At 43.3% G+C, this 18,933-nt stretch overlaps 1 protein-coding gene across 1 annotated transcript in view; it reads left to right on the forward strand.

The window, feature by feature from the left end:
- The window catches only part of gart (phosphoribosylglycinamide formyltransferase), a 33,757-nt gene that overhangs the window by 403 nt on the left and 14,421 nt on the right, over nucleotides 1-18,933 (forward strand). The window contains exons 2-15 of the mRNA XM_014151335.3: nucleotides 2,181-2,330; nucleotides 2,491-2,586; nucleotides 2,809-2,983; nucleotides 3,205-3,316; nucleotides 3,926-3,994; nucleotides 4,268-4,393; nucleotides 4,535-4,622; nucleotides 4,747-4,832; nucleotides 5,133-5,301; nucleotides 12,950-13,181; nucleotides 15,485-15,579; nucleotides 17,577-17,686; nucleotides 18,060-18,258; nucleotides 18,562-18,813. Of these exons, the coding sequence (XP_014006810.3) occupies nucleotides 2,186-2,330; nucleotides 2,491-2,586; nucleotides 2,809-2,983; nucleotides 3,205-3,316; nucleotides 3,926-3,994; nucleotides 4,268-4,393; nucleotides 4,535-4,622; nucleotides 4,747-4,832; nucleotides 5,133-5,301; nucleotides 12,950-13,181; nucleotides 15,485-15,579; nucleotides 17,577-17,686; nucleotides 18,060-18,258; nucleotides 18,562-18,813 (1,954 nt within the window). The 5' untranslated portion in view covers nucleotides 2,181-2,185. The remainder of the gene's footprint in view (nucleotides 1-2,180; nucleotides 2,331-2,490; nucleotides 2,587-2,808; nucleotides 2,984-3,204; nucleotides 3,317-3,925; nucleotides 3,995-4,267; nucleotides 4,394-4,534; nucleotides 4,623-4,746; nucleotides 4,833-5,132; nucleotides 5,302-12,949; nucleotides 13,182-15,484; nucleotides 15,580-17,576; nucleotides 17,687-18,059; nucleotides 18,259-18,561; nucleotides 18,814-18,933) is intronic.

The following is an 18,933-nucleotide window of genomic DNA, read 5'->3' on the forward strand; positions in this document are numbered from 1 at the left end:
ATTATTGTTAGTATTTTTGCATGTGGCTGCAAATATATAGATACGTCAATGAAATTAGCAAACGATAGTGTGGCGAAACTACCGCTTTTGAGTTAACTGGCTACAGTTGTAGCTAGCTAACTATGTAGTTTAACTTTGCTTGTGGACCCATTCCACCCACATGTTAAATTGTAGCCAGTGGGCTTCTTCTGCCATCGCTGTTCAACAAACTATGTAAAAAAAGTTCCTTGTCCACCCTGTGTTTTTAGTGCTGATTGCATCAATTGTGCTGATTTAAAAATAAAAACGATGAGCTGCGGACAATCATTTATACATTATAGTAAATTATCTCTTCAAAAGTTCTCAATTCTCTGTAAATGTCCCATTGCCTCGTGAGTCACATGAGTTTCCAATCAAAGGGAACTAGTCGACTAATTGGGAACCACGCGCATCATGCTACTCACATTATGTGTGAAAGCTCATATTTGATAGTCTGCTGATGTAATTTAGATGTTGTACATACTCCTCAGGAATTGTATCATTAGGCGTAGATGCCATTCCAGGGGGTCATGGCTAGAAGGGATCCAGCTTTTTGTCAAATTTAACGTAAAAATGGGTTTATTTATTTCATTTAAGCTAACCCTTTTCCTAACCTTAACTTAGCAGGTTAGGATAATTAGGTGTTAATTATCCTAGCCTGCTGCTTAAGTTCTCCTAACCTGCCATGAAAAGTAAATTCTGACGTTAATTTGGCAACTGATCCCTTCTAGCCGTGACGTTCCAGAGGCATGTTCAGCAGGATTCAACGTTCAGATAGAAATAGGCTATGTAGATCAAACAGCCTCTCTGATATGTAGAGTAAGGAAGCACATCGACTCTATTCACACATTTCAATCTGCAACGTTCATAACGTTTGGCAACTGAACATTGCCTGGTAAAATGGGAGATAGCACTGGTTTACGCTCTGAGCCCCTAGTTTGTTTGTTTTGTGGGGAGGGGGAGTATTGATTGGGGCAAAGGCGCATGCCCACCACTTCTTCAACCCAAGTACTGGCCATCTACAACAGTGATAGCAAACTTAGATGCGGGTGGGGGCCACCAAAAACTCGATGGGCACAGTTGCTCGACGGTCTGCGTACCCACAGCCGTACCCACCCCACCTGAGTGGCTCCCCTGTTGACAGCGGAGAGAAATGGTTGCAAATCTGTTTTTATGACATCTGAGTGAGACTGACTAACAAAATCAACGGGGGGCCCACTGGCCGTTAATTCAACAGTTTAGCGGCCTTCTAATTCAGCAATCCCCCACCAAAATGTTGCTGACATGGTCTAATTGACTGTCAGTGACTGATGTAAGAAGAACAAGAAAAGGCTGCTGATCCATAACCAAATGTGGCTATTGCACCTTGTCTAGTCTAACTCAACAGTAAGTTGAGACCCCGACATCGTTCCCCATTTTGGAAATTGATCCGAGGCTCTTGGGCTGCCTGTTGCCCATCCCTGATCTACGTCTTTCTGAGGCAAATTAAACACAAAAACAGTATTCAAGGGATTGTACATGTTAGGCCCCCCAAACCTGTTTCTACTGTCATTAACACAATGATACATGATATGTTGCTTAAAATGTTTTTTTTTAAAAAAAATTATGCAAATTACACCGTTTTTAATGGGTCCCTACACAGAATGGGCTCTTGGACAATGACAACTAATTGGAGACAGATTTTTATGGGTGGCAGTGTCCCTACCAATGTGATGTATGAATAGGTGATTTAAATGCTAGGCCCCAGCAAAAGGTCACCAATCCTTCACAGCAGCCTGGTGATGAGGCCTTGGGTAAGGTCCTCATTTGCAGGCTCCCTGCACCATAGGTCAATTTTCACATGCAATTAAATAGCTTCCTTTAGGGATGATAAATTAGTCATTTGAGAAGCTGTTTTATTTACTGTCGCTGTTAATGCCCAGTGACTAACCTGGGTTGAATTCAGAAGGGTGCAATGTTCTGAAGGTTGCAGATAGAAATGTGTTGTATAGAGCTGACAAGTTTCTTTATTTTACATGTCAGAAGCATGTCTGTTCTACAGAATATATTTCTGTCTGAAAGTTCCATGATGTTGTCTTACTGAGCACCATCCTGGTTCGGTGATGTGATTTGATCACGTGTGTATGTTGTGTGATTGGTTTTTCCATCTACCTGTCATTCAGTTGCCATGGCAGTGCGGTTGCTGGTGATTGGTAGTGGTGGGCGGGAACATACCCTGGCATGGAAGCTGGCACAGTCACCACACATCCAGCAGGTCCTGGTGGCGCCAGGGAACGCTGGCACCGCCAACTGTGGAAAGATCTCCAACTCTGGTGAGAAGGACATGCATAACTGTTGTTTCACATCATGATCTGTCTGAGGTCTTTTATGATCACCTGACATTACCAGGAATCGTATGATCTAGAAAAACTCTTAGCCACTCCGATGCATCTAAAATTTGTGTGTGCGTATCTTCCCCACCCCTCTGCACAGAGGTGTCTGTGAGTAACCACTCCATCCTGGCTCAGTTCTGTAAGGAGCATAGTGTGGGGCTGGTGGTGGTAGGGCCCGAAGTGCCTCTGGCAGCAGGTGAGTGGCACACATCCTTATCTTCCCCGTTTCAGATTCAGCCTTCTGAAACAGTACAGGTACAAAGGAAATGTCAAGTTGGCCGTCATTGTAAACAAGAATTTGTTCTTAATTGACTCACTTGGATAAGTAAAGTGTAGAAAATATATAAGTATCAATGCACTATGAATATAATACTTTTCCTTTCCTCCCATTCTTCTCTGGTCCCCCCCCTCCCCCCAGGCATGGTAGATGACCTGCAAGCGGCAGGGGTTCCGTGTTTCGGCCCCTCGGCGAAGGCTGCCCAGCTGGAGGCCAATAAGAGTTTCTCCAAGGCCTTTATGGACCGTCACGGCATCCCTACAGCCAACTGGTGCTCCTTCACCGACCCCCAGGAGGCCTGCAGCTACATCCGCACGTCAGTACCGGGCTGGGGTGGGGAGGGGGGGGGGGGGGGGGTGAAGTTGTTGGATAGATGGGTCATGTTCATGGGAAAACAGTGTTTCTAATTGGACAAGTCCAGGTAGTCTGTCATCTCAACAATGTGTCATTTGTGAGATGAATTTCTACCCATCTCCTGAACTGAAATATAATTGACCCTGCCTCTGTGGCTCTCTAACCTTTAAACCCTGACCCAAGGGCCAGTTTTCCTGCTCTGGTGGTGAAAGCCAGTGGCCTTGCTGCAGGGAAGGGTGTCATTGTGGCCAAGGACCAGGAGGAGGCCTGCCAGGCTGTGCTGGACATAATGAAGGTATCGTTTCAAAGTGACCCAAAGTTAGTTTTGCATTTCCCACCATAATAGTTAAGAATACCACAGTCTATCTTCTTTTGATTGTCACAAATGGTATCTGTGTGTGTGCCTCAGTACAGCAGTTTTCATAAGAATGTCGCTCGGCCTTGAATGTTGTTCTTTTGGGGGAGATGAGGTGTCACTTATGCACACTCACTAGACTATATATACACACTCAATCTCACACACTACATATGCGCACACACACCGACAACACAAACGCGCGCGCATGTGCGCACACTTTTACACTCATAATTTCCTGCTGCTACTCTGTTCTTTATTTTACTCTTAGCTATCCTGATGCCGAGTCACTTTAACCTGCCTTCATGTACATATCTACCTGAAATGCCTCGTACCTCTGCACATTGATCTTGTACTCCCTTTTTATATAGCTCCATTCTTGTGTACTTTATTTTATTCCTCTTGTTACTATTTTATATTTTTAAACTCTGCATCGTTGGGAAGGGCTGGTAAGCAAGCAGTTCTACACCAGTTGTATTCGTCGCAACTCGACAAATCCAGCTCCCATTTTAAAGATAAGGGGTGTGTGTGTGTGTGTGTGTGTTGCAGGACAAAACGTTCGGCTCTGCCGGGGAGACTGTGGTGGTGGAGGAACTGCTGGAGGGAGAAGAAGTGTCTGTGAGTGTCCGGTCCTCTTTCTTTTTCTTGTGAAATACCCACGTTTACATGCACAGTGGGCAACATTTTCGTCGCGCAAAATAGCACAGATCTATGCAAAGAATACATTGGATAATGTGCTTTCCATGTCTATTTAAAATGTTATGGTTATTTTGCTCACTGCCATTTGCTTGTGCAAAATGTCGGCCTGTATGTACCCTGACGACAATTCAATATGCAGTTCCATTATTGGCATTTACTAACTACTTTCTCTGTCTCTCCTTCCCTATGTAGTGTCTGTGTTTCAGTGATGGCTGCAGTGTGTCCCCCATGCCCCCGGCCCAGGACCACAAACGCCTGCAGGACGGGGACCTGGGCCCCAACACGGGCGGCATGGGGGCCTACTGCCCCACCCCTCAGGTACGCACACTTGACAACCACCGACCATTGTCTCACATTGCTCAGAATGTGTAGGACTCTCTCTCTCTCTGTACACAACATGCTATTGTCTGTCCATCTGTTTGTCCTCTGTCTGTCAATCAAATGTCCATTTGTGTCCAGGTGTCTCAGGAGCTTTTGCAGCAGATCAGAGAGACTGTCCTCCAGAAGACTGTGGATGGCATGAAGGAGGAGGGAACCCCCTATGTGGGTGAGTAATGAACTGCAGGCAGCACACTGGTTATTGAGTGGAAATGAAAGGGGTGCAAAATCTTGTCCCTCTTTCTCTCTTATTTGTCTCACTCACTCGTTTAAATTTTGTCATCCTGTATCAGGTGTGCTGTATGCTGGGCTGATGTTGACCAAGCAGGGGCCGAAGGTCCTGGAGTTCAACTGTCGCTTTGGCGACCCAGAGTGTCAGGTTGGTCAACTGTGTGTGTGTGTGTGTGTGTGTGTGTGTGTGTCTGTGAGCATGTGTTATTGGTATATGTCACTGCTCTGTTATCATCATAGAGCTGATAAGTCAAGTTTTGCACTTGTACTCCACTAATGGGTAAGGTTAAGATAAATGGAGTATGAACTGGTCCTTAATCTGTGCCTATTAGGACAATTCAACCGTACCTAAACATTTTGTAGTGGGAAAATTGACATTTCAGTATTACATCCCTGTTTCACTCTGAATCTAAATATTTTCTTCCTACTGAATGTGACCCTGTTCCAGGTGCTGATGCCCTTGCTGAAGAGTGACCTGTATGAGGTGCTTCAGAGCACCCTGGAGGGGAAGTTGGCATCCAGTGCACCTGAGTGGCACCAGGACAGCTCTGCAGTTACCGTGGTCATGGCCAGCCCTGGCTACCCCGGCTCCTATAAGAAAGGTGTCGCAATCACAGGTAGGTACGCTTCTGTCGATCGCTACTTGACTGGGGTGTATTCATTAGTCACACTGTTGCAAAGTGTTTTGCACCGGAAATAAGTTTCCATTGGACAAATTCCTCCACGTTTCATTCCGTTTGCCTCTTCTTTCGTATGGTTCCCTTTTGATCCTAGTGAATATACCCGTTTGGAACAGATTTGCTGTCAGTCGAAACCGATACTGAACAACCGACCTATCAACCTTTTTAATGTGAGTGAAGTACATGTAGTATAAAAAATGTTACAACAGGCCTGATGGAAATGGCACATTTGTCAGTGAACTTTCCAAATGTTGGCAAAACTAAATGCTCTACACAAGGTGAGATAGTTTTCAACAGCGAAGAGGCGACTCTGGGATGCTGGCCTTCTAGGCAGAGTTGCAAAGAAAAAGCCATATCTCAGACTGGCCAAAAAAAAGAAAGGATTAAGATGGTCAAAAGAACACACACTGGATAGAGGAACTCTGCCTAGGAGGCCAGCATCCCAGAGTCGCCTCTTCACTGTTGACGTTGAGACTGGTGTTTTGCGGGTACTATATAATGAAGCTGCCAGTTGAGGACTTGTGAGGCATCGTTTCTCGAACTGTACGCTCTAATGTACTTGTCCTCTTGCACAGTTGTGCACCGGGGCCTCCCACTCCTCTTTCTATTCTGGTTAGAGCCAGTTTGCGCTGTTCTGTGAAGAGAGTAGTACACAGCGTTGTACGATATCTTCAGTTAGCAATTTCTCGCATGGAATAGCCTTCGTTTCTCAGAACAAGAATAGACTGACGAGTTTCAGAAGAAAGTTCTTTGTTTCTGACCATTTTGAGCCTGTAATCGAACCCACAAATGCTGATGCTCCAGATACTCAACTAGTCTAAAGAAGGCCAGTTTTGTTGCTTCTTTAATAAGCACAACAGTTTTCAGCTGTACTAACATAATGGCAAAATGATTTTCTAATGATCAATTAGGCTTTTAAAATGATAAACTTGGATTAGCTAACACAACGTGCCATTGGAGCACAGGATCAATGGTTGCTGATAATGGGCCTATGTACACCTATGTAGATATTCCATAAAAAATTGTCATTTACAACATTAACAATGTCTACACTGTTTCTGATCAATTTGATGTTATTTTAATAACAAAAAAATTGCTTTTCTTTCAAAAACAAGGACATTTCTAAGTGACAAACTTTTGAACGGTAGTGTGCCTATGGACGAGTGATGTCAGAGCTGAACGGGCTAAGATATAGTATAGAATTCAGTATATACATATGAGACGAGTAATGCCAGATATGTGAACATTAAAGTGACTAGTGTTCTGTTCCTTAAAGTGGACAGTGATTTTCTAGTCTATGCCTATAGGCAGCAGCCTCTAATGTGCTAGTGCTGGCTAACAGTCTGATGGCCTTGAGATAGAAGCTGTTTTTTAGTCTCTCGGTCCCAGCTTTGATGCACCTGTACTGACCTTGCCTTCTGGATGGTAGCGAGGTGAACAGGCAGTGGCTCGGGTGGTTGTCCATGCTGATCTTTTTGGCCTTCCTGTGACATCTGGTGCTGTAGGTGTCCTGGTACTGTAACGTTATATGACTCCTTGCCGTTCTTCAAGTTATAACGCGTTAGTTGCTTACTGGACCCAGGCAATCTGTGTGAAATGTTAACTAGCTAACAAACTACTATCTGTGAACTGTTTTCCCTATACACTATGTGGTTAATGAGAGAATTACAGTAGGTGAAAATGAGGCGTTGCTTATTAAACAAGTGTAGCTGGAGCCGAGCCTGGCTTAAGCTAGATGCCACTATAGAGGTGAGAGGAACGCCACACACTTTCTCACTTTTTCAATACAGTGGTATAAAGGGGTATGCCAGGTGTACTCTCTGCCTGAAAGAGATCAATTATGCCAACAATGGGTATCATGCTCTGCTAGCACATTGTAGAACAGATGTCCACAGTCAAAGGGTACAGTGTAAGAATGTGCAGTGTAGCCCAAAGATATTGCTTTTGTGTTGAATGTTGTTTTTGCCCACATGTGGCCTTGTGCACTTGATCGATGTCTACTATAGTGGCCACTATAATACAGAAAAAACGGAATGCCTGTTTGCTTCATTCTATTTCTACTTTAAGATGTTTTCTTTCCCAAGTGCAATACTTGTGTGGTCACAAGCGCTCTATTATAAAGGCTGTCATGGCTAACTGCAATATTACTGTATTGTTTTTCTCTCAAGACTTGAGTGTCATTTGCAGTAAAGTCTAGGCAACAAATAACTTTGGATTGCTTTCTTTACATTTTTTAGCTGTGAGTTAGTTTCACATAAAAATTGGTTAATTTTACACACAGAGACTGATCAGTAGATCATTTTCTTGTTTGATTAAACTGCATTTCCCCCTAGCAGGGATTTGTTTTGTATTTTTCAATGCAAAAAAAAGTGTCACCTTTGGGCCCTCGCCAGTTTGCATCCCTGATCATAGAGCTTGATGGTTTTTGCGACTGCACTTGAAGAAACTTTCAAAGTTCTTAATTTTCCAGATTGACTGAACTTAATGTCTTAAAGTAATAATGAACTGAAGTTTCTCTTTGCTTATTTGAGCTGTTCTTGCCATTTAATATGTACTTAGCCCTTTTTGGTTAAAAAAAAACATCTTCTGTATACCACCCCTACCTTATCACAACACAACTGATTGACTCAAACGCATTAAAAGAAAATAAATGCCATAAATTAACTTTTTAAGGTGTACCTGTTCATTGAATTGCATTCCAGGTGACTACCTCAAGCTCGTTGAGAGAATGCCGAGTGTGCAAAGCTATCATGGCAAAGGGTGGCTACTTTGAAGAATCTCAAATATTAAATACACTGCTCAAAAAAATAAAGGGAACACTTAAACAACACAATGTAACTCCAAGTCAATCACACTTCTGTGAAATCAAACTGTCCACTTAGGAAGCAACACGATTGACAATACATTTCACATGCTGTTGTGCAAATGGAATAGACAACAGGTGGAAATTATAGGCAATTAGCAAGACACCCCCAATAAAGGAGTGGTTCTGCAGGTAGTGACCACAGACCACTTCTCAGTTCCTATGCTTCCTGGCTGATGTTTTGGTCACTTTTGAATGCTGGCGGTGCTTTCACTCTAGTGGTAGCATGAGCCGGAGTCTACAACTCACACAAGTGGCTCAGGTAGTGCAGCTCATCCAGGATGGCACATCAATGCGAGCTGTGGCAAGAAGGTTTGCTGTGTCTGTCAGCGTAGTGTCCAGAGCATGGAGGCGCTACCAGAAGACAGGCCAGTACATCAGGAGACGTGGAGGAGGCCGTAGGAGGGCAACAACCCAGCAGCAGGACCGCTACCTCTGCCTTTGTGCAAGGAGGAGCAGGAGGAGCACTGCCAGAGCCCTGCAAAATGACCTCCAGCAGGCCACAAATGTGCATGTGTCTGCTCAAACGGTCAGAAACAGACTCTATGAGGGCCCGACGTCCACAGGTGGGGGGTTGTGCTTACAGCCCAACACCGTGCAGGACGTTTTGGCATTTGCCAGAGAACACCAAGATTGGCAAATTCGCCACTGGCGCCCGTGCTCTTCACAGATGAAAGCAGGTTCACACTGAGCACGTGACAGACGTGACAGTCTGGAGACGCCGTGGAGAACGTTCTGCTGCCTGCAACATCCTCCAGCATGACCGGTTTGGCGGTGGGTCAGTCATGGTGTGGGGTGGCATTTCTTTGGGGGGCCGCACAGCCCTCCATGTGCTCGCCAGAGGTAGCCTGACTGCCATTAGGTACCGAGATGAGATCCTCAGACCCCTTGTGAGACCATATGCTGGTGCGGTTAGCCCTGGGTTCCTCCTAATGCAAGACAATGCTAGACCTCATGTGGCTGGAGTGTGTCAGCAGTTCCTGCAAGAGGAAGGCATTGATGCTATGGACTGGCCCGCCCGTTCCCCAGACCTGAATCCAATTGAGCACATCTGGGACATCATGTCTCGCTCCATCCACCAATGCCACGTTGCACCACAGACTGTCCAGGAGTTGGCGGATGCTTTAGTCCAGGTCTTGGAGGAGATCCTTCAGGAGACCATCCGCCACCTCATCAGGAGCATGCCCAGGCGTTGTAGGGAGGTCATACAGGCACGTGGAGGCCACACACACTACTGAGCCTAATTTTGACTTGTTTTAAGGACATTACATCAAAGTTGGATCAGCCTGTAGTGTGGTTTTCCACTTTAATTTTGAGTGTGACTCCAAATCCAGACCTCCATGGGTTGATAAATTGGATTTCTATTGATTGTTTTTGTGTGATTTTTGTTGTCAGCACATTCAACTATGTAAAGAAAAAGTATTTAATAAGATCTAGGATGTTATTTTAGTGTTCCCTTTGTTTTTTTGAGCAGTGTATATTGATTTAACACTTTTTGGTTACTACATGATTCCATATGTTATTTCATAGTTTTGATGTCTTCACTATTATTCTACAATAAAAAAATGAATAAGTAGGTGTCCAAACTTTTGACTGGTACTGTAAATAAATTGAAGGAACTCAGGCCGGCTTTAAATTTGCTCTTGAAAGTTGTAGTAGAATGCATAAGGTGCAATTTGTAAATTGGGTCATCAGTTCCTCTTGTCATGTCAGTCATTGCATAACTTAGAGCTATTTATAACTTGTCAGAAATGTCCAATGTTTTTTAGCCCAGCTATCTTATAATGCTGGAAGGGGGGCCCTGAGTGGAAAAGTTGGAATAAGTGATGAACTTCACAGGGTGGTGAAAGTGCACAGTGATACGCTTGATTCTCCTTTCCAATAAATATTATATTATTCTGGTGACATGATAATTGATCCTTGGCTGCTGTTTGACAAATAAAAATACTTTTTTTTTTGTCCATAATAATCTCATGTAGGTTAAACCAGCGCTGTATCTCCGAACCGTTCTATATAGAGCGCACTTGCCAAGACTAGAGTGTGCCCATTCGTGAAATACACATTTATTGTGACACAACCATCAATTGAGTTGAAAACGCAATGGAAACCCATTTAACTTTTATTCGGTACTTGGGAATTTAACCCCAGAAGTTACTTTTATGTGCGCTATGTCATTATGCACAGCCTTTTATGGAAATGTATCTCTGGTGGTAAAATGCACTTAAAAAAAATAATTTAAATGCGGATTTTAGAGTATTTGCTTAAAACTGATTTCATTTTTATTTATTTTTAATTTGTTTATTTTTTTTAAATTTAAATATTTTTTTGTACATTTTTTTGTGTGTGTGTGTGTGTGTGTGTGTGTGTGTGTGTGTGTGTGTGTGTGTATATATATGTGTATATATTTTTTTTCCTTCAATTTTTTTTTTTTAAATACATTTATTTGTAATAATGACAATTACAACAATACTGAATTAACACTTATTTTAACTTAATATAATACATCAATAAAATCAATTTTGGTTTAAATAATGCAAAAGTGTTGGAGAAGAAAGTAAAAGTGCAATATGTGCCATGTAAGAAAGCTAACGTTTAAGTACCTTGCTCAGAACATGAGAACATATGAAAGTTGGTGGTTCCTTTTAACATGAGTCTTCAATATTCCCAGGTAAGAAGTTTTAGGTTTTATTTCCCTCACCAACTTTAAACATCAGCTACCTGAGCTGCTAACCGATCGCTGCAGCTGTACATGGTCCATCTGTAAATTGCCCACCCAATCTACCTACCTCATCCCCATACTGATTTTTATTTACTTTTCTGCTCTTTTGCACACCATTATTTATACTTGCACATCATCATATGCTCATTTATCACTCCAGTGTTAAAATGCAAAATTGTAATTATTCGCTCCTATGGCCTATTTATTGCCTACCTCCTCATGCCTTTTGCACACAGTGTATAAATGTTCTTTTTTTTTCTACTGTCATTGACTTGTTTATATTGTTATTGGCTTGTTTGTTTACTCCATGTGTCAAATCAAATTTATTTATATAGCCCTTCGTACATCAGCTGATATCTCAAAGTGCTGTACAGAAACCCAGCCTAAAACCCCAAACAGCAAGCAATGCATGTGAAAGAAGCACGGTGGCTAGGAAAAACTCCCTAGAAAGGCCAAAAACCTAGAGAGGAACCAGGCTATGAGGGGTGGCCAGTCCTCTTCTGGCTGTGCCGGGTGGATATTATAACAGAACATGGTCAAGATGTTAAAATGTTCATAAATGACCAGCATGGTCAAATAATAATAATCATAGTAGTTGTCGAGGGTGCAACAAGCACGTCCGGTGAACAGGTCAGGGTTCCATAGCCGCAGGCAGAACAGTTGTAACTGGAGCAGCAGCACGGCCAGGTGGACTGGGGACAGCAAGGAGTCATCATGCCAGGTAGTCCTGAGGCATGGTCCTAGGGCTCAGGTCCTCCTAGAGAAAGAGAGAATTAGATAGAGAGCATATTTAAATTCACACAGGACACCGGATAAGACAAGAGAAATACTCCAGATGTAACAGACTGACCCTAGCCCCCCGACACATAAACTACTGCAGCATAAATACTGGAGGCTGAGACAGGAGGGATCAGAAGACACTGTGGCCCCATCCGATGATACCCCCGGACAGGGCCAAACAGGCAGGATATAACCCCACCCACTTTGCCAAAGCACTGCCCCCGTCACACTGCTTTGCTTTATCTTGGCCAGGTAGCAGTTGTAAATGAGAACTTGTTCTCAACTAGCCTACCTGGTTAAATAAAGGTGAAATAAAAAAATAAAAGGTTGTAGTTATTATAGGACTATTTCTGTCTATACGATTTGTATTTCATATACCTTTTGACTAATTCTGGCAAATTAATTACGGCCTTTGTTAGGAATAAATGGACTTCACACAGTTCGCAATGAGCCAGGCGGCCCAAACTGCTGCATATACATTGACTGCTTGCACGGAACGCAAGAGAAGTGACAATTTCCCTAGTTATAAGTGATTCATGTTAGCAGGCAATATTAACTAAATATGCAGGTTTAAAAATATATACTTGTGTATTGATTTTAAAGAAAGGCATTGATGGTTAGGTACATTGGTGCAACGACAGTGCTTTTTTTCCCGCAAATGCGCTTGTTAAATCATCTCCCGTTTGTCGAAGTAGGCTGTGATTCAATGAGAAATTAACAGGCACCGTATGAATTTATATGCAACGCAGGACGCGCTAGATAAACTAGTAATATCATCAACCATGTGTAGTTAACTAGTGATTATGTTTTGATTGATTGGTTTTTATAAGATAAGTTTAATGCTAGCTAGCAACTTACCTTGGCTTCTTGCTGCCCTCACGTAACAGGTAGTCAGCCTGCCATGCAGACTCCTCGTGAGTGCAATGTAAGGCAGGTGGTTAGAGCGTTGGACTAGTAACCGGAAGGTTGCAAAAACGAATCCCCGAACTGACAAGGTAAAAATCTGTCGTTCTGCCCCTGAACAAGGCAGTTAACCCACGTTCCTAGGCCGTCATTGAAAATAAGAATGTGTTCTTAACTGACTTGCCAAGTTAAATAAAGGTGTAAAATTATTATTTTTTTTAAATAGAATCGGTGTCCAAAAATACCGATTTGCCGATTTTTAATAAACTTGAAATAGTCCCTAATTAATCGGTCGACCTCCACTCTCTTCTCCCTCTCAGGTCTGTCTCAGGTGGAGGAGACGGGGGTGCAGGTGTTCCACGCCGGGACGTCACTAAAGGAAGGGCATGTTGTTTCCAGTGGGGGGCGTGTCCTCACTGTCACCGCTGTTAGGTCGTCCCTGGAGATGGCCGTGCACGCAGCCAATCGGGGCGTGGCCGCTGTGGGGTTCCCGGGAGCAGTGTACCGACGTGACATCGGTCACCGAGCCATCGCCCACCTCACCCAGCACAGGTGTGTGTGAGTGGACAGGGTGGACACGCACTGAACACACAAACACTCCTCATTCATTTCACTGTAATAGTTTGACCATCTTAATGTTAGAACCCTACATTTTGTTTGAGTACATATTGACAGGAGGGAGTATTGACTAACCCTAGACAGTCTACCTCTGTTTGTCTGATGTTTACAGTTGAAGTCGGAAGTTTACATACACTTAGGTTGGAGTCATTAAAACTCATTTTTCAACCACTCCACAAATTTCTTGTTAACAAACTATAGTTTTGGCAAGACGGTTAGGGCATCTACTTTGTGCATGACACAAGTAATTTTTCCAACAATTGTTTACACAGATTTAATTTATAATTCACTATCACAATTCCAGTGGGTCAGAAGTTTACATACACTAAGTTGACTGTGCATTTAAACAGCTTTAAGAATTCCAGAAAATTGTCCTGGCTTTAGAAGCTTCTGATAGGCTAATTGACATCATTTGAGTCAATTGGAGGTGTACCTGTGGATGTATTTCACAGCCTACCTTCAAACTCAGTGCCTCTTTGCTTGATGTCATGGGAAAATCCAAAGAAATCAGCTAAGACCTCAGAAAAAAATTGTAGTTCTCCACAAGTCTGGTTCATCCTTGGGAGCAATTTCCAAACGCCTGAAGGTACCATGTTCATCTGTACAAACAATAGTACGCAAGTATAAACACCATGGGACCACGCAGCCGTCATACCGCTCAGGAAGGAGACGCGTTCTGTCTACTAGAGATGAATGTACTTTGGTGTGAAAAGTGCAAATCAATCCCAGAACAACAGCCAAGGCACTTGTGAAGATGCTGGAGGAAATGGGTACAAAAGTATCTAAATCCACAGTAAAACGAGTTCTATATCGACATAACCTGAAAGGCCGCTCAGCAAGGAAGAAGCCACTGCTCCAAAACCGCAATAAAAAAATGCCACATTACGGTTTGCAACTGCACATGGGGACAAAGATTGTACTTTTTGGAGAAATGTCCTCTAGTCTGATTAAAGAAAAATAGAACTGTTTGGCCATAATGACCATCGTTGTGTTTGGAGGAAAAGGGGGAGGTTTGCAAGTCGAAGAACACCATCTCAACCGTGAAGCACTGGGGTAGCAGCATCATTTTGTGGGGGTGCTTTCCTGCAAGAGGGAATGGTGCACTTCACGAAATAGATGGCATCATGAGGATGGAAAATGATGTGAATATATTGAAGCAACAGCTTAAGACCTCAGTCAGGAAGTTAAAGCTTGGTTGCAAATGGGTCTTCCAAATGGACAATGACCCCAAGCATACTTACAAAGTTGTGGCAAAATGGCTTAAGGACAACAAAGTCAAGGTATTGGAGTGGCTGTCATAAAGCCCTGACCTCAAACCTATAGAAAATTTGTGGGCAAAACTGAAAAAGCGTGTGTGTGAGCAAGGAGGCCTACAAACCTGACTCAGTTAACCAGCTCTGTCTGCAGGAATGGGTCAAAATTCACCCAACTTATTGTGGGAAGCTTGTGGAAGGCTACCCGAGACGTTTGACCCAAGTTAAACAATTATAAAGGCAATGCTACCAAATGAGTGCATGTAAACTTCTGACACACTGGGAATGTGATGAAAGAAATGAAATCTGAAATAAATCATTCTCTCTATTATTCTGACATTTCACATTCTTAAAATAAAGTGGTGATCCTAACTGATCAAAGACAGGGAATTTTTACTAGGATTAAATGTCAGGAATTGTGAAACTGTTTAAATGTATTTGACTAAGGTGTATGTAAACTTGTGACTTCAACTGTACATGTACATTTGGCCCAGAAACTATGTGCATTTAGTATGAATTTACTATGAACTCTCACATTCCAGTAGAGATTGTCTAGTTACATTTCATTCTGTATAGTGTTATCGTGTAGAATTCCAGTCTGACTTTTTGTTTTCATATTTGAAGAACGTTCCTAGTTATTTATGTTGGATTGGTGTAATCCTTGGCTTAAGTTATCCTGGTAACCTGCATTAAATTGTAGGTTGGCCTAGCTAGCACATGACTTATGATTTGTACCCCTTGTTAAGAATTGGTCGACCCAAAGTCACTTATAGATGACAGTTTTTATTGTTTTAGATTCGTATGATTAAACTTCATCTGGTAATGTGAGGTAGAAGTTGAGTTGAGGGACCACCTGATTTGACATAGACAGATAATAGCCTGTTGCATCACTCTGACATTGGTAGAGGGCAAATAGCTCAAGCCTGATTGGGTGGTCGTCTCACCATAACCTATGACCCTTGCTGTGTGTCCCTCCCCCAACAGAGGCTTAACTTATAAGGACAGCGGAGTGGACATCGCCACGGGAAATCGGCTGGTAGACATGATCAAGCCATTTGCCAAGGCCACCTCTCGCTCAGGTAGTCGCGTCAACCCATTCTCATTGCCGTTAATCAGAACAGCTACAGCTGAGCTACTAGCTAGACAGCCTGAAGAACTGCAGTGCTTTTCCCAAACTCATACCTATCCACTTGTAATGATCTGTGTAAGATTGGATATATGATTAGTTTCCCAAATCTCACTGAGTACCCTGCCAGTTCCAATTCCACCTTTTGAACTATTCAGGTCAACTAATCGTCAAGCCTCTGATTAGTTAAATCAGGTGTGCTGGTACTGGAATTGAACAAATGAGTGGAATGGCTGGGCAACACTTATGGCAAAAACCTATACCTAGCCTATTTTTAGAGGGACAAGATGTTTGGGATTGGGCATTTCATTACATGCTCTGCTCTAAAGCAGTCTCTCAGTCAACCTATCATGGTTTCACCTTATCTAACTAATTATGAAGCACCAAGAAGGTAAATGATTGTCCTTCCCTTGTGAAATGAACGTGAGGAAAGAAATTAGGTTATTTGTATTGTCTACTTTACCTGGGTGTTGGATAATTAAAGTAATTGATTTATTGTAGTGCCCAGGGCTTTAACAAATACTGTACCTGTAGACAGTCTGCAATCGCTACAGTTTTACTAAAACAGAATTTGGAACAGTTTTCTCGATTTGAACTGCAAACACATTGCTGCAGGAAGCTTAAATTAGTTTTCTACAATATAAACTCAGCAAAAAAAGAAATGTCCCTTTTTCAGGACCCTGTCTTTCAAAGAATTCGTAAAAATCTAAATAACTTCACAGATCTTTATTGCAAAGGGTTTAAACACCGATTCCCATGCTTGTTCAATGAATCATAAACAATTAATGAACATGCACCTGTGGCATGGTCGTTAAGACACTAACAGTTTACAGACGGTAGACAATTAAGGTCACAGAGGATGAAGGAAGACATCCTCCTCCCTCATGTGGTACCCTTCCTTCAGGCTCATCCTGACATGACCCTCCAGCATGACAATGCCACCACGCACAGAACGAGCAGTATGGCTGATTTCCTGCAAGACAGGAATGTCAAATATCTGCCATGGCCAGCGAAGAGCCTGTATCTCAATCCCATTGAGCACGTCTGGGACCTGTTGGATTGGAGGGTGGGGGCTATGGCCATTCCCCCCCAGAAATGTCCGGGAACTTGCAGGTGCCTTGGTGAAAGAGTAGGGTAACATCTCACAGCAAGAACTGGTAAATCTGGTGCAGTCCATGAGGAGATGCACTGCAGTACTTAATGCAGCTGGTGGCCACACCAGATACTGTTACTTTTGATTTTGAAAATAAATGCAGTTGACAGAGGATGTTTCTTTTTTTCCTGAGTTTACATATGGATGGATTGATTTATTATTTTAATTATTTAAGACATACAGGTAGCTGCCAAAATAAAGGAAACACAGTAAATGATGGATACAAAGTATATTGAAAGCAGGTGCTTCCATACAGGTGTGGTTCCTGAGTTAATTAACAACCCATCATTGTTATAGTCATGTATAAAAATGCCTGGTTGCCCATTTTAATTGTCCTACCATGGGATCTGTGACTTTGATAGAGGGGTCTCAAAGGAGCATAGGGGGTTTAAACTGTGTCTGTCAGTCACCAGATCTCAACCCAATGGAACACTAATGGGAACACCAACAAACACCGATGACGGAATTTATTGTGGAAGAATGGTGTTGAATCCCTCGAATAGAGTTCGACACTTATAGAATCTATGCCAAGGTGCATTGAAGCTGTTCTGGCGTCTCGTGGTGGCCCAGCACCCTATTAAGACACTTTATGTTGGTGTTTCCTTTATTTCGCCAGTTACCTTTACATCAACAAGATGTTTATTTGATCCTAGACTGGATAGTAAAAAAAAAAAAAAGTAATAATATTCTATGTTTTTAATTGGTGTATTAAACTTTTTCCCTGATGTGTTCTTCGTTTGTAAAAGACCAGTGAGTGTGTAGTAAACAGTTGCTTTTATTCCCCTCCTGTCCACCAGGGTGTAACGCTGAGCTGGGAGGCTTCGCCGGCCTCTTTGATCTCAAAGCTGCAGGCTTCATCGACCCCATCCTGGTGTCTGGGACAGACGGAGTAGGGACCAAGCTCAAGGTATGCATGACTTCTTAAAACAGAAACTGTATATGAGACATTGCAGCCAGCCACGTTGCATGTTTTGGTGCTGGAATAAAGCTAGGGAGCATAATATTCCAAGTACAGGCTTTAAAAAAAAAAAAATCAGTCTTTTTGGCCTTGCAAAGTTAGCTGTAGGATCATGTGCATATGTTTTAGCTGTTTCTCAATTACTCTGTGATTCCTTGCCTCTGCTGTATTGGCGGAGAAGGTCCAAGGTTCCCATCCTTAGACCTCCTTCGTTAATGTGTTTTAAGCAGGTGAGGAGAGATTATGCCAGGAATCACAAAAACATTAAGATCGTACAACCTCTTCATGACTTCACCTCTGCCCTCATCTCTGCCTTCTCTAGATTGCCCAGGCATGCCAGCAGCATAGCACCCTGGGACAGGACCTGGTGGCCATGTGTGTCAACGACGTGCTGGCCCAGGGGGCGGAGCCTCTCTTCTTCCTGGACTACTTCTCCTGTGGCCGTCTGGATGTGGGCGTGGCCTCCACTGTGATCAGGGGCGTGGCCGAGGCCTGTGGGTTGGCGGGCTGCGCTCTGCTGGGTGAGGGGGACAGTCTGTCATCGTTAAGATGCATGGATGGATGGGTGTGTGTGTGCGCGCTCTATTTTGTGTGTTCAGGCGGTAAGAAAGTGGAGATGCTGGCTGTATACTGGGGGTGTAGCGAAAACAACAAAGTAGGGTTTTAGTTGCTACACTGGAAACCATCTGTATTTTGGGTGTGAGCCAGCCATCAATTTCTGGGTTCTACATTGTGTGTGCGCGCACATTTGCAACTGCATGTATGTGTGTTTGATCATATATTTCTGTTAACAACTGTGTGCGTTTTTCCATTCGTTCATCTAGGCGGCGAGACTGCGGAGATGCCCGGCGTGTACGGCCCCGGAGAGTACGACCTGGCAGGGTTCTGTGTTGGGGCAGTAGAGAGGGGCGCCCTGCTACCCAGGCTGGGGGACATCTGCGAGGGAGACCTGCTCATTGGGGTGGCCTCCTCTGGGGTGCACAGCAACGGATTCAGCCTGGTTCGGAAGGTCCTGGAGAGGGCAGGAGTCACCTACAGCTCCCCTGCACCTTTCGGGAAACCTGGACAAACCGTGGGTAGGTTAATGAGATCATACAAGCTCTTACACAGAGTAAACTTATGTTTCTTTGAGAGGGAATTTCTCTGGGTGTGTCTGCCCAATCTTCTCTCGTACTTTCTCTTGAAAGGAGGTAAAT

Source organism: Salmo salar, chromosome 17, assembly GCF_965601325.2.
Source record: "Salmo salar chromosome 17, fSalSal1, whole genome shotgun sequence".
Classification (NCBI taxonomy): domain Eukaryota; kingdom Metazoa; phylum Chordata; class Actinopteri; order Salmoniformes; family Salmonidae; genus Salmo; species Salmo salar.